This window comes from Chenopodium album, chromosome 5 (genome assembly GCF_948465745.1).
Source record: "Chenopodium album chromosome 5, dcCheAlbu1.1, whole genome shotgun sequence".
Classification (NCBI taxonomy): domain Eukaryota; kingdom Viridiplantae; phylum Streptophyta; class Magnoliopsida; order Caryophyllales; family Amaranthaceae; genus Chenopodium; species Chenopodium album.
In genome coordinates, this window is record NC_137838.1 from 56,737,674 (window position 1) to 56,754,136 (window position 16,463).

Here is a 16,463-nt window from a genome sequence, read left to right on the forward strand (position 1 = left end):
TGAATATGTGCTGCAATTGTCAGTTATAGTAGTCACCAAACGATCTAACAGCACGGAAAAGTGCCACATATTCTTGATTATTAACTTATAGTTTCAAGTCATCAGAAGAAATTAGCACCCATCTGGCCAAATAAATGAGATCTTTGCAACTAATGCAAAAGTGCTTTAACACCAATAACACCATGGATGCTATATTCAAATTGATTCTGAAACTTTACAATGTATTGTTCTTTATGCATGTATTTGGTCCAGATATAATATTGTGGAGACGTCTTTTTCTTACATGCACAGTGATTGATTTGCAAAGAACCAAAGATCTTAAATATTCATGTTATAGACTTCACGCAGCTAAAAAAAATAATTATGATTTTTAAATCAGTAAATGGAAAGCCAAGCCGAAAGTTATTTACACACCGTAAGAGTTCCTGAGGATGCTCTTTTCACACCACCAGAAACAGGTGCATCCACCAGTTTTAAGTTCTTGCCTGCACTCATTTAACATAGACATTAATTTGACAGGACACTGGTCACAAATTTGACGATGTACAGGAGTTCTGAGCAAGTGCAACATTTATGCTAGAGATAATAAAAAAAAAAAAAAAAAAAAAAGGGGATATATAAAAAATAATATACATACCTTGTAAACGTTGATCCAGTTGGTTCACATATGCTGGAGAAACTGTGGATGACAAAATAATAGTTGCTCCCGCTGAAAGAGCTGAAATGCACGAGACCCATAACCAAAAATCAGAAAACGTCATGTTAATACTGTCTCCATAAAACGCTTTCATGCCAATTTTGTGGTGTGTGTTGCTGGAGAGAAACATCCAGGTCATTGCACGTGTTAATATTTCTTTTTATTTATTGTAGGTCAATAAGTCTTGTCAAGCATATGGACTAAGGCGGCGGGGGCTTTCAAGGATTGCCCTATTGGGGAGATTCAGAGCAACTGGGTTGATCTGTAATTTACTATATCTGTTTTATAGGGCAGCTCATCCTCCTTTGCTTGTACTCCTTTTTCTGATTAGTTACACCACCTCCATGGAACATAATATAAAGAGATCAACAAGCCACTTAGATGACAAAGAAAATATTCTGATGTTTCTTCTGACAAAATTTACAATGTCTTTCAAATCCAGCATATAAAAATATTCTTAAAGTTTTGTATAAACCAATGCGGTAAAATTAATCTTCCAGGCAGACAAGCTGCTGGCACATACCCTGGACTGCGCCCAGATCTCCAAAAAGGACACTTTCTGCTTGAGCTTCATTTGTAACCATTATTACAAGCACATCAGCACCTGAAGATAAACATTCAGACTGAATCAAGACGGCATAAAATATTCCATTTGGCAACTGCCCAAAACGAAGCTTTGTAACTCTGTCGTATGACTCTAGATTGTAGAGAAACATCCTATACTTAAACTTAATGTGGAAAGCATGGAAAAATAGACAAACTTGACATTTCTGGATCAGATGCTTCCATGAAAAAATGTCTTCTAAAATTTCAAGTAATACAGTGTTTCAATAAGGCAGTTAATTTACAACTTACGGTCATCTTAATAATTATTATACATGTTTTATAGTTTATAATATAACAAGTGTAGAAAAATACAAAGACAAAATGAGGCAGGAGATGAACAAGCCCTTTTGCAACCTCATTGGCTCCACCTGGGGTTATAGGGTAAAGCTCTTTGATTTATTGTGTGCGATTAAATTCAGGAAACAACAAAGTACCAAACCATCATGGATGCAGAATATTATCAGTACAACCACGAAAACCAACAGTCCTACACTGACTTCTTCCACACTACATGCAAATCTAGCATCCAAAGTTCCAACAGAGGGGGTAAAAATAAAATTAATATACCTTCCGCTACTTCTAGAGGAGAGTTACCCACTAATCCTCCCGCTTCGACAAATCGAGAAAGTGTTGGTTTATAGACCTGCCATGCATTATATTATATTTATATTACATTATATTATTATATTATAATAACGGTAAAGTATTTTTCTTAAATGCAACAAACAAAACATATATAAGCAGACATAACCAAATTACTTAGGAGCATCATCGAATGAGTAGAAGATTTTGACAGCAACAATATCCAGTCTGCTGAAGACCAATATAAAAGGAAAAAAAAAAAAAAAAAGACAGAGGGGGGGGGGTGGTGGAGGAACAACAACAGGGAAACAATCCTGTGCAGATATAATAAATTTGTGGGTTCTATACTTCTATATCCTTTATGCTGTCGTCAGCACAATCAATGATGCCATCAATAAGCAACCTTAGTCAAGCAAAATTACATCATTTGTCTATATTTAAGAACTGGAGAGTTTTTCCATGGTGTAAAAGTTCATTCGCGGCTGAGATATAGATAATTAAATCCAGGTTTATCCATTAACCATCAACATGTAAACTGGAACTACTTATTTGTCAACATGATTCAAAGTAGCTATTTAAAAAAGAAATTTTTTTCTGGTGTACATGTCTCCAGGCTACGAATTCTCCTGACTGTTTTGTCAGGAAGAAGCCTGATGTGGAGGCATGGAGCCTTCCAAGCAAACAGAACTAAGGCAACCCTAGAAGACAACCAATTATGTGGACTGATCACCAGCAAATGATGATGCAAATGCAAGGATTCTTTCAGGCCCAATTCAACCTCAGTTTACTTTTGGAACCATAAAGAAAATTGTTCTCAAACTCCTACAATAATTTTCAAATTCATTCAGGGAAAAGAAAAGGATTAACACTTTGTTTGGATAGGAAGAAATGGAAGGAACAGAAGAGAAGAGAAATGGAGGGGGACAAATTCTCTTGTTTGGGTTAAAGATTGGGGGAAGGAAGGGGAAGGAGAGGAGGGATCCATTTTCCCTCTCTCTTTAATAAGCATAATCTTTCCAAAATTGGAGAGATTTGGAGAGAAAATGGAGCTCACCTCCCCCTCCCTTTCTTTTCCCTTCCCTTCCTCCATTTTCCCTCCCCTTCTTTTCCTTCCTTCTTTGCTATCCAAACAAAGCATAAGGGTCCAAGAAGATAGATAACTAAAGTCGATGATATATTAAAAGAAGCACAAGTTGAACAAAAGTTTTTCTATGAGGCAATAAGTTAGTAGAATTCACTTGTTGCTTTTGCTGGAGCTTCTCCAGATCATACTACATTCTGCCTGGAACACTTTCTATGTCATTTTAGAAAAGGTATGTGTGAGTATCCAGTGACATGCTCAGGGTTAGTAACAACAGATTGGTAAAGATACTTAGACGAGAAGTTCCCTAACAGTGATTAATACATTCTCCTGACATAGAGATCAATATTTCACACTTACAATATTCTTTAGTACCTTCACAGAAACAGATATCTGTGGAAAGATATTTCACCTAATAGTGTAGCCCAAACCAAAGGTAAAATAAGGATATCAACAGCAGGAACTTTTGAAAAAACAGAATACTATAAATAGATTTTTAAAAAATAATAACAATAATATATGAAAAAACATGGTCTCTTCTAGCCCATTTAAGAACAAAGCAAATTGCAGAAAGAGAAAGTGGAATTACATCATAGCCAACGACAGTCAAATTTGACTTCAGTAGGTGAGTTGCCATGCCAAACCCCATTGCTCCAAGACCAATGAAACCAACTCGGTCTACCAATTTTGACCTAGACTCCAGCTCTCTTGCTAGTTCCAAAGGGTTGTAAGTTTCTTCATTGGCTGCTTCATTGAGTTTGATTCCTAAAACTTTCTCCCATACCTATATTTAAAAATGGCAAGCACCAGATGTGTAACAATAACATTGTATGGACACTACTAGCTATAGGCTGAAGTCCAGCACAACAGGAGCGGCATCTTTTAAATAGATATTACAAAGCCAAAATCACCTTAAACAATGGTGCATTGTCTTCCTCTCCGCCCACATGAGAACACCCTTTGAAAGCAACCAAAAATAATCAACAAAGAATAAAAAATTTAGCAGGTGAAGGCAATACATAAGCAAAAAGATAAAAGATTTGGCTGTTAGTACCAAGAAGTTGTTGATGCGAAACTCCAAGAAGCGGCAATGGAAATGGAAGAGATTTTGCCAAACCTAAAATAGCTCCCTGTATTTGCAGTATAAATTAGCAAAATTTTAAACACAGCATAACTATACCAGCTCAAATACTTGTCAGACATTGAGCAAATAAGAAAGTACAAATAAATTCAAATGAAATTATATCACAAATCTTTTGAAATATATCAAATTACTTAACAATGATTCACATAACTAGAGTATATAATCCAATAAACATAACAAATTCTCTTGTTGGCACTTCTTAATTTGAAGGGGAAAAAAAAAAGTAATTCAATAAAAATAAGTGATCTCATCTTTTGAAATAAATCAAATTACTTGACAATGATTAACATATCTAGAGTATATAATCCAATAAACAGAACAAATTCTCTTGTTTTTTTTTTTTAGGGAAAACAAATTCTCTTGTTAGCACTTCTTAATTTAAGACTAGGATCAGACCTTCGTCCCAGCCAGAACTCGTAACAGAAAAAAAAAAAAAAAAAAAAAAGTAATTCAATTAAAAAAAAAAAAAAAAGTGATCTCTCAAAAAATTAAGAAAAAGGGTAATTTGTAAAAAACCAACGAGTTTTTTGTAAGAGAGTATCTACAACAAAGTCGAAGAGTCTATCATTGGATACTGTAGACACCCAATTGTGTCTCCCCAAAACCAAACCCAGTGATGAATATCTTTCGCGTCGAATGATAATCGAATGAAGCGAAGTGTGAAAAGTCTAGTGATGCGGTAGTTTTTATTAAAAATCCTTCTTTCTGTTTTCGAAAACCTGCTCTATTATATGAAAACGTCCAATCCAGTTTAGTTTGGTCCATGATAAGGGTTCAATAATGGTGTAGTTGGATGCGGCTCGAAAAGACCTTTCCAACGATACATTATTAGCCCAATTCCGATGAATAATGAGGAAGTTAAGGTCAAAATACTAAACTGGGCCCAAACCGGATTTTACCTACGACCCAATGATCATGTGGAGGGTCCAAAGGTTTAATCCTATTCCTAAATTAATAAGGATTGATAAGAAGCTTCTATAAGTTTCTAAAAGATCTTAATTATCCTTTTTGAAAAGATAAGATCAAAGAGTTTGAAATTGAATAAAATTTCTCTTTTTGAGAATCCTAATTCTATTCGAATTTAAAGATGTTCAAAGACAGTCAGATATTATTTTCGTGCCTCATAATCTTTATCCAACTCTTATATGGATGGATAGATCTTGAAACTATCTTTCCAATGATATATTATAATATTAATTCCGAGCTATAACGAAAAAGATATGAAAGGAATACGAAACTCTATCCAAAACTGACACCCTTTCACTATTTCGGCCATATTTTTTTATACACAAAATATTTTAATCTGATTCAAATTGGGTTAGAAAGTAGACTTCAAAAGCTTTCCAACGACATATTATATGACGTATTTGGACTTTTGGATCAAAAGATATGATAAAAACAAAATCCGCAAAAAAAACTGTTTTAGCGCCAACGACAGACGTTGTCTGGTGCTGCAGGGACGGGCGACAAGATGAATTTTATTCCGTGTGGAATTCGATCTCTTTTCGCTCGGTTTCCGGACTATTTTCTTATAAATAGGGTCATTGAGCTCCGTTTTCAATCATCAACAATCACCTAGAATTCTCTAATTCTTCTCTTCTCTCTCTTAAGCAATATAGCTATTCTTTCTCCCTCTTGCTTTCTAAACTAGCTCTTTCACAAACACAATACTGAACTCACAAGATCTAGAAACACCTAGCCGAGTTCGAAGTTGCCTTCGCCCTAGACGTGAAAGCTTTGATAATTTCTGAGGGTTTGGTCACAAATCCAGTCTAAACTTTTTAACTCTTTCTTTCGATTATTTAATTTAATTTTTTGATTTATTATTTTCCTTGAAGTTACTAACGTGTGTATTTTGTTATTAGAAAGAGGCACGAGGCTTCGAAATAAGTAATTTATTTACCTATTTATTTATTGCAATGTAGAAAGCATGCTTAGATTTGTTTATTAATTCCTAGTATCATGTTAAGATGTTATTTATTGCTTTCTAGTATCATGTTTAGGATGTCTTTTATTCTTTCTAATAGCATGTTAGTTTCATGTTAGGGTTAAAGCTTTGATATTTATACTTAGTGACATGCTAGGATATGTTATTAATTATGTTAGTATCATGCCTAGGATCTTGCTATTATCATTAAGCTTTATTATGCCTTATTATGATTATGATATGATGATTCTTATGATTGTCAATATTATTTTGTTGCTTGATGTATATTATTGTTATTGCTTGATCACGCCTTTTATACATGTTTAAAGGGAATTTGTACTTGAAATCACGCTTAATAAGATAATTAATAATTTAATCTAGGCTAATATGATTTTAATTCAAGTGATCGCTAATAATAGTTTTATTTGTGCATTAATATTCAACCAACATAGATAAATAGTTTAGGGTTAACCTAATGATTGCATGTTAGTCAGAAAGCGCACATGAATACGAGTAGGATAAAGTAGAGGCCTATTTTATAGGGCGGGTTCTTTCTATTTTAGATTGGATTCGTACCCTCATCCCCGAACACCAGTCTTGGTTCTAGAGCTATTGGAGTTGACGATCTCATGGATCGTTAAGGGGTGTAATCTTCACCCTGTGAACGGTTTACAAGTTCCTAAAACTTGTTGGCGACTCTTTTGCTCTAGCTTTCTTCCCTTTGAACGCCACCATGCTTAAGTGTATGATCACAATGGGGTTCAAGTTTGGGGTATTGCTTGAAATATTCCCTACAGATACTCTCTTACAAGTCCATAGAATACGCTTCATAAATCAGGAATTAAGTAAGTGAAAGGGCACATAGTTTTATTGACATTGTCTAGGCATTACAAATAGGTGAAGGACTTGCATTGCATGGGGAAAAAATTCTTGCAAGATTATTTCAGCAGATGAAATAATGAAACTTAGAAAATCGCTTGCAAGGTATATGATTGGATACATTTACCAATTTTTAGCATTTGGCTAGAGAATGCTAGGATTTTCATATGGTTACTCTCTAAGACCCTTTTTCAACTTATATATATCACTCATCTAAATGCTAATCCTATAAATCAGCATCTACTCCAGGATGTCTTATTGAGCCACTTCATGTTTCCTCTAATTTCCAACGCCAAGGACAAAGAAAGTCCCCTTGTGAATTTATTTTCAAAAGATCAGCACTTTGTTTGGATAAAAAGAAATGGAAGGAAAAGAAGAAAAGAGAAAGGGAGGGAGACAAATTCTCTTGTTTGGGTAAAGGATTGGGGGAAGGAAGGGGAAGGAGATGGAGGGATCCATTTTCCCTTTGTCTTTAATAAGCATAATCCCTCCAAAATTGGAGACATTTGGAGGGAAAATAGAGCTCACCTCTCCCTCCCTTTCTTTTCCCTTCCCTTCCTCCTTTTCCCCTCCCCTCCCTTTCCTTCCTTCTTTGCTACCCAAACAAAGCGCAGGGAAAATAATCATCTATGCCTCACAGTAAAAATTTGGGAACATCACACAGGAGTGAAAAATTATCAATGCATAATTAACTATAAAAACAGCATAAACTACCCAGTGGTAAACCCTATTTAACCCTAATCTGTCAAAAATAGAATGGTGGCTGGTTCAAATGTTTAATCGGTAAGATATCCTTTAACATGGCCATGGATTTGGGAATGTGTAATGTAATTAAATGCTTCATAGTATCAACGCCTTTTTTTTCTCCAAATCAAAGTTGGATTCTTATGTATGGATAAAGAAGGCATTTAAAGATTGAATCAAAAAGTTGCACAGATGCAACACACCACATCATATCACCCAGTATAGCTGGACAATGACAAGTATAACAACAAATAATACATCTAACTGCTTCCAAAAAATATTATTACATCTAACAGTCTTACCAAATTATCAACTAGGGTACTTAAAGTCTGATCCTTCATATGGTCAGCCCTTAACCACTGTTGAACATGATGCTTGAAAACCCTGCATGTATGCAAGGTCTGGCTTCAGATAAAATGGGAGCAAATAATTCATTTCACATTGTTGCACAGATTGCTAAATCTGGGATTTTTTTTTTTTTTTTGTTCAACTTCATCTTTGTCCAACTAGTTCTCTTTGCTTGATCACAAGCAGATTTGTATTCAAGATGAAGGTCAAGCATATCAAATTTCAGAAGATTTTTAACCAGGATTTACTTAAATTTTTAAAATCAAAATATTCTTTGACTATCTAGCTTTGAAGTAAGCATAACTTATTTTATTCCCAAATCTCCAGTCATGAAACCATTTAAAAGGATATGAAGCATATGGATTTGAATGAGAATGAAGTATTTGATCGTAAGGGATGGAGGAGGAATATTTTTGTAGATGACTATAAGGAATAATCACTTTTGGTTCATGTAGCCGACCTCGTTTATGGGATTAAGGCTTTGATTGATTGATTGATCTGCAGTCATAAAACCATTTAAGTGTGAATCAACTGCAACAGTATGGTTGCAAACTTGCAGAATAGCCTGCCCCGACACTAATTGACAATTATGAATGAATAACTAAATTATAAACATGTCTAAATTTCATGGCATTCTGCCTTTCTCAAGCCCTGTGTCTAATTCTGCTTTTGTATTCAATCAGTTCCAAATTCCATAGTATAATAATAATCTTTGCCAAGGTATTAAGTCGCAACCGCATCACCAGGGTTATACAAGTTTTTGAGCATACCACGACAGCATTTTTTGGCTGCAACAGCCACAAACCATCTACATTGCCCGCGAAAGTGGTTCTGTGACTGTTAGTGTGATCTCATCCAGATCCTAGACTTATACCATGGTCTTTCATCACTGATAATTACATCAACAACAGACATTAGTGGTACTGAGATACTTACCATGAATTACCGGCAGCATTAGAGATAATGTCGTAAAGTATCCAAGGATGAATTTTTGCTTGCACTCCTAGACAGATTGCCTCAACTGAAGCAACAAGATGGATGGCTTCAAGTAGCTCTGTAACCATTTTTACTTTACTGCAGAATGAAAAATGAAATTGAACAATTCATTTAAGGTGTCGCAAATTCATTTAACACATAATATTGCCAAATGAAACCTAACACCCTTGACAGACACAGGTGCAAATAACATGTAACACATAATACATGTTTCGTAATGGCTTGAAAAAAAAATCTCAATTCTTTCAATGCAAAAAAACATCAACAGACTACAAAATAGATAGTTAAAAGATAGATTTCAGGATCTAATATTGTAATCTGTAATCTACTGTCCTGGACTACAAGTCAAAATTGTACACCTTTTAAACTTTTAAAGTACTAATGAAAAAGTAGGAGATGATTGTTTCCTAAAGTAAATGTTAATGCCTTTCTGAAGAACGTGAGACTCAAAGTTGATCCCTCCCGTCAAAAAAAAAAAAAAAAGTTGATCCCAATATACTAGGAAAAACCAAATCCATATTAATAACCATTCAACCAAATCCAAAGCTCGTGTATATGATTACATAAAAAAGATTCAAACACGCATAAAACTATACAAGACAGATACTTACCTTCCAGCACCAATTTCACCTTCCAAAACATATAGTTTTTCAGACATAGCTGTCACAAAATAATCAAGTCATGCAGTCAATGAACAGGCTTTCCGGTTTGCGCAATTTTATTTGCGATAAACAAAATAACTTAACACGCTTTTTATTGCTCATAAAATAAAATTTTAATAATAAAAAAAATGGAAAAAAAAAATAATTAATAACTAATGGCTACCAGAAAGCACAGGATGCGCTACATTGATTGCATTAGATTTCCCTGATGAAATTACCTGAAAATTTGAGAAGAAAACATAATTAGATACAGCAGAACATCTACAATGTGAATAAAGATGAAACTGTAGTTCTTAACAAAGTGAGCATTCTTTCGGTTTGAGGGATGAAATATAAACCATGATTTTCCCGTTCAGATCTTCAGAAGTTCCTCTATAGATATGAGCATCAACCACTGCATTTATCTCATATTCCTCTGCAAAACGATAGAATAAATTAGTTGCCTGATTTAAACGGCAATGTCACGATTAAATTTAACAAATCATCCTCTTAATCTCATAAGTTTACAAGTCTTATAAAAAACATGTAATGTTAATATAGTTTCACTATACCACAGACCTTAATACCAATAAAAAGGAAGAGGTGGAAATCAGGTCAAGTTCAGTCTGAAATCAGACTAAGTCCAATACAGAAGATAAAGTGGTTCGATTTGGGTCATATTCAGGTCTAATGTCAATTAGCTTAAAATAATGATAATCAATATGAGAAACATCAACTTTCACGGTGGTAGATTTTTGTTCGGGTCTAAACTGGGTCATGTAATTACGGATAGAGTTCGCGTCTAGCATTTTATAGATATAATGCAACCAGTATGACAATCACCACTCCACAAGCAGAGTAAATCAAAGACCCCCACTAGCTAAAAGTACCACAATTGCATCGATCAGTATGACACACTTCCAATTTTCAATAAAATTGAAGACAGTCATTCATTATATGCATTGAATAATTTATAAACACAACTGCTTCAACTCTTCAATTATGATTAGATACTGTGGAGTTCCTTCGCAACTAAATCATCAATAGGATCGATGCAGAAAATGCTTAAAAGTGGTTTTCCTTGCAACTATGAGCACACAAGCTAGTGCTCCATTCAAATAAGTAACAGATCTCTCTAAACACAGCAAAAGGACTTTCTTTCACACACCAGCAGAATACACACTTCATTGTAAAGTTAAAACACAGGTGTGGCTGTATATTAGTCATAGTCATATATCTAATGAACACACAGCCCAAAGCTTTTGGAAAGCAACCTCACATAAGTGTAGTCCTTCAATTGATTCTACACAAGGAGAAATTGGCCACATGTCCTAGAGACTCTATTACTCCACAAAATCCTATCAATATACTCATCAATTACATTTTAAGAGCAGCAACAGGCACTCAAATTTAGCTACCTTTATATTCTAAAAGAGAAGAACCTCTTCATGATCCACATAAAATCCAAGTGGGTGACATTTTACATACATTTCACATACTAAAAAATTTTCATATACACTCAATTAACATCTAATATGACATTGGTGACAAAGCTAAATTACTCGAAAATTTGTATATTCCTTTTAGTTATATAAAATAAAACTCTTCGGACAATATAGAGTGGTCCGAGGAGAGCACAAGCAAGCTTGACAGCATCATGCCATCAAGTGAATTTCCGATGGCCACCAAATGAAACAAAGAAGAATATGTGTTGCACCAAGACATGACTGTGCTAGGCAAGGCACAACCATACTATGTACCCAATATTTCTCGTAGCTTTTCTCCAGAAGGATTTTTGTTTCTTGTTTCCACATAGCTGCAGTGGGATATAATAATAAATTTCCAAATAATTTTGAATCACACAATTGTAGATCTAGAACGCATTGGATAGGGAAAAAAATGCACATAGAGTCAATCATTGGGTAATTTGTGTCAATACTACTAAGGATGGGAGTGTAAGAATGAGTCTTATTATATTAGTGTAAACTTAAAGACGGTCATGTCTCACATGGATTTTTATGTAATCTTGGGAAGTAGAGAGAATTCATGAGGTATGTCGATGTAATCATAGGAAGTTAGGATAGTGAGCGTTCCCAGGATTGTTGATGTAATCCTCATCACATTAAAAACATTCCTGGGTTGGGTTTATGTGTTATAGGGATAATGTGTGGATTATGAGGTATTGTTAATAATTGTTGACTGTAAAACAAGATTATTGGTGGCTGATTTATCCGGACTAGTGAGTGAAAGGTTTTCCATGCATGTTTTAAATGGGCATTGCTATTGAAATGTTTTCCGAGATCAAAGATTGGTAATTTGGTACAGTAGCACAACTATTTGTTGAGCGTGTCATTTTTGCAGAATACCACATTCATTAGTCATGATACAATGTCTGACTATTTATTTTCCTTAATGTTCAAGTAACTTTTAGAGCCCTTGAGTAAAATGCATCAACAACCAATCACAAAAATCTTACATAAATACTGCATCTGATAAAAATAATGTAGGAAGGTTCTTGTTATAAAAGCAAATGTCATTAGATAAGGATAGTTGATTCACCCGTAAGACGTTTTTCCAGTTTCTGAACTTCAGCAGATACTGTGACTGTACGAAGAATTACCACCACATTTTTCTTCAATCCTGAAGACATTGACATGAGTAAATATAACAGTGAACAAAAATTAATAAGAATATAGTCCAACAAGTGTAGTGAGCTTCACCTTCCAAAATACCCTCTTGGCCAAATATCATGTCAGCAATTTGAGCAGGGTGCGGTACCAGCAGGATTATAGCTGAAACGCCTGCAAGTAACAGTTAAAAGAAAGACAAGAATTTAATTTCACAATTTCTGTGATACTTCAATTTAAGCTATATTCGGTGTGAAATGAATCGCATAAATTTTTCAGATAAATTCAAACTGTAACTTTTTTTCTTTAATAGAAAAAAGAGATTATAAATCAGAGAAAATTCAAGAATAGCCAAGAAAAAAAATCTCAGCTAAGCACAAAGCAAACAGAAACTAAAACACCAAACAAAACTAATAAATTTTTAAACCAACACTTTACCATTATCTCTAATAAAAATAACCCCAACCTAAACTAACGATTTGCTTTTGGCTCTTTCCTCCCTCTCTACCATTATCTCTCTACAAGATACCAACCCAAAAATAACCCCCAAAACTGGCGAGTGTCTCTTCATAAAAAATTATCCATGTACGGCCAAAAACAAATCGGAGAGTCATGGTCCCTCATGGATACAAGTCACACAATTAGAGATAAAGCTACTTAAAAGCTACCCAAAAACAATTAAACAGTGCTTGGCCAAAAGTGTTCCTCAAGTGGCTCTCCATAAAAAGCTACTTAAAAGCCACCCAAGATCCCCATTGTTGGGATAGAGTTGGACTTGGAAAGCTACTTAAAACCTATTTCTTGAATCGGTTCATCTTTGTCTTGTATTAGATATCATCGCAAATAACTTGGAAATGAGTATTCTAAGGACAATTTTAGGATTCTTCACAATATATGTCATACTAAAAGTGGACTTTTGACACCCCTTCTCACCAAAATATACCACTAGTCACTCAAACTGCTTCAATCTTGATATGATAGAATAAAATTACCTTCCTAATCCATGATACAAAAAAGATAAAACCCAGAAACATATTGTTGCCTACAGCTCAGACTAGTTCAAGCCCCTTCATCCATCAAAAGGCAATCATGTACTTAAGTTCAACAGTTCAACTGCATTTCACTTCAACACAACACATAAAGTAGCACTATTTACTAGAATTTTCATTTATGAGGAAACCTTCATGACAAATATCTAGCTAAAAATAATCCATCTTATCAATCTTTTGGACCTTATATTCATATATGTATATTAAGATCTTGACAAGTAGGTTGTGAAAGGTAAGGACAATAGTTGATTGTTAAAATTATACCTGTAGTAGCCTCCACTGCATTTACACATCTAGTTCCCCCAAGCCTCTTTGAAAATTCACCCATCAAGGGACTATCAAGCTGAAAGAGAAAAGGAAGACAGCACAAGAATAAATTGAGTAAAATTAACATTCCAACAAGCAACTCATATATGAAGTAATAAGCTTTATCAAAAATGTAATCAAATGAATACTTTGTTCTAGTTTCAGTCACCACATTTCTCCATTTAACTACAATACAAAATTGGAATATATTTATCCAATGAGCCACAACTATTATCATATTATTCAACTAGACCATAAACCAATGGAACATTTATATTTTGGGAAAATAAGCTAATTAAACAAAGTGAGTATTTTGTTTAGAATATAAGGTTGCAAACAACCATATTTTATGATATTTTACAACTGTAACAAATATTTATAATATGGGGTGTAAAAATGATGTAATTTTGGTCTGGCAATTTAATCTATCAATCTTAGATTAGCCTGTAAAAAAAAGAGACACCATGATCTATGAACAGTACAATGAAGAAAAGTTTTCACATTGACTACAGGGGAGAGTCAATCAGGTGTTACTCGTCCAGGTGATCAATGGCATGGTGATAACTGACACAGACATGTTCATTCTTCAAAGGACATAGGCATCCATTATTATTCTTAGCCTATGAATTTGACACATTCATGCCTAATAAAAATAGATAAGAGTAGCAAAAGGATCACAACTTCATCATCTTCCATGAACTAAAATGTGTTGCCAAGAATGCCAACCAATAGCTTCAAAGGTGCAGCCAAAAAGGCAACAAAACCACTCTGTAATATCTATTGTGGCATGGTTAACATACATGGAAGAAGGATACTTGTGGACCATAATCTTCAAGATGTGCGGAAAAGAATTAACATTTTTATTTTATAGACAGGGAATATTATTTTCAGAATCCTTGTACAGTTCTTTCTTTATCACATCATAGTCGAAATTTATTTAGACCTTGTATTATAAAACACTAACACCTAGAAATGTACAACCAACTTAGGCCTCGAAAAGCTAGTCACAGTACAGTCTCACAGACCATCAAAGTATCGAACCTCAAGCAACTTTTTCATTCAATTTTTAAATCCAGCAAAAGCATCAAGCTCCTGCACTTCAACTATACTCCCTCCATTCTTTTTTTTTTTTATTTCTTTTTTTTTTTTTTTTTTTTTTTTTTTTGTGTGTTCTTGTATAAATCTTTTCTTTAAACACAGTTTGAAAGAATATAATAATTATTACCAACACATAAGAATAGCAAATTTTTATAAATTTTTACTATTACACACTTACAGATATTAATAGTCAAAGACGTACATTAACAAACATGCAAGGCAAAACACGAAGAACAACCAACAAAACGGATGGTGTACTACAATACATTATTGAAAACTTTACCATACTTCTAATGTCAATGAGAAAGCTTTCAATCAACACCACAAATTTATCTATAGTGAATCATTTTGTAGTTAAAATGGAGCTACATCACATTACAAAAACCGGGCAGGCTACGACTAAAACCACACCAAAGGCGATCGATCAATACCATAACATTCATGAATAATTTGTCAATTTACGCACACTATCAAGCACTGCAATTCTAAGATACATGAATTTTAAAAAATTTAAAGCTAAAATTAAACACAACCTGAGAATCAAAAGCTTGGACAGCGTAACCAGAGCCAACAAGTGAAGCAGCCAACTCCAAACTGATATCATCAAATCCCACAAAACCCACCACTTTTTTGGAACCCATTTCTTTGTCTAAATTTCTCCTGCAATAATATATGATTAGATTGTAATATGATCAATTGTTCGAAATGTGGCAAAAATTTCATATACGATTAGAATTAAAAATTTGTAAGTATTTATCAGCAAATACATAATATTATTGATAAAAACATGATTCAAAAATCAAATAACTAATTTATACAATAGGGAATTTGAATTTAAAAATGGAAATTACTCAAATTAACACAAATAAATGATCAAAATAACTGAATTTGTAACTTACCCAGAAACAAAATTGAGAAAAGGGCGAAAAGAGGATTAAGCTTGGAACTGATCAGTGCGAAAAATGGAGTGAAAGTCAAAGCAAGTTGAAAAACAAAAAACAAAGAATTTCTGAATTTTTTTAGTGCATGCAATAATATAAAATGACTTATTGTATTATTTAGAAACTAGTAAATCAAAAGATGATGATAATTAATACATGATTATGATGATGATGTGGAAAAGTGTCAGCTGAGCCAGCACATGTTTAGGAGGTTATATAAACTGAGGGTTGAGAGAGATGTAGAAGTATCTCGCAGGGGTAAATTGGTCATTTTATGCGGGATTTAAATTTTGTCCTTTTAGATTCAGTGGTACAAAATACACTTTCAGTGGTACAAAATATAATTTTAGTGGTATTTAAAAAAAGGTTCAAATGTCTAATTAGACTGTCAAATAACACTATTACAGCTCAGTGGTACAAAATACATTCCCAGTGGTACTCAATGCGGTTCAGTGGTACTTATAAAAATCCTCAGTGGTACAAAATATACTCTCAGTAGTTGTGGTCCCAGTTTTTTTTTGTCGTTTTTGCACGTGAAACCATTTCTGAAAATTTTTATGGGGCCCACACCACATTTTTCACTCTTCCTATCTCTCTCCTCCTTTCTCTCTCTTCTTTTTACTTTTATGTTATTTTAATGGTTGTGAGACATTAACATTTGTCTCACAACCCTCCATTTGTACTTCCTCCATGTTTAGCTAGTTGATGCCTTCAAGTTTCCAAATTAAGAGGTGTTCCAAATGGAGGGTTGTGAGACAAAGAAATTATGTCTCACAAGGGCAATATAGGCATTTCAG

At 34.0% G+C, this 16,463-nt stretch overlaps 1 protein-coding gene across 1 annotated transcript in view; it reads right to left on the reverse strand.

The window, feature by feature from the left end:
* Positions 1–15,762, reverse strand: part of LOC145632126 (uncharacterized) — a 33,180-nt gene extending 17,418 nt beyond the window's left edge. Inside the window, exons 1-17 of the mRNA XM_081684416.1 lie at positions 15,625–15,762; positions 15,259–15,385; positions 13,586–13,664; positions 12,366–12,446; positions 12,205–12,285; positions 10,005–10,081; positions 9,830–9,884; positions 9,616–9,664; positions 8,945–9,082; positions 7,963–8,044; positions 4,021–4,096; positions 3,878–3,924; positions 3,556–3,750; positions 1,871–1,946; positions 1,221–1,301; positions 638–718; positions 415–485 (exon numbers count right to left, since the gene is read on the reverse strand). Of these exons, the coding sequence (XP_081540542.1) occupies positions 415–485; positions 638–718; positions 1,221–1,301; positions 1,871–1,946; positions 3,556–3,750; positions 3,878–3,924; positions 4,021–4,096; positions 7,963–8,044; positions 8,945–9,082; positions 9,616–9,664; positions 9,830–9,884; positions 10,005–10,081; positions 12,205–12,285; positions 12,366–12,446; positions 13,586–13,664; positions 15,259–15,366 (1,377 nt within the window). The 5' untranslated portion in view covers positions 15,367–15,385; positions 15,625–15,762. The remainder of the gene's footprint in view (positions 1–414; positions 486–637; positions 719–1,220; positions 1,302–1,870; positions 1,947–3,555; positions 3,751–3,877; positions 3,925–4,020; positions 4,097–7,962; positions 8,045–8,944; positions 9,083–9,615; positions 9,665–9,829; positions 9,885–10,004; positions 10,082–12,204; positions 12,286–12,365; positions 12,447–13,585; positions 13,665–15,258; positions 15,386–15,624) is intronic.
* Between the last annotated feature and the right edge of the window lie 701 nt (positions 15,763–16,463).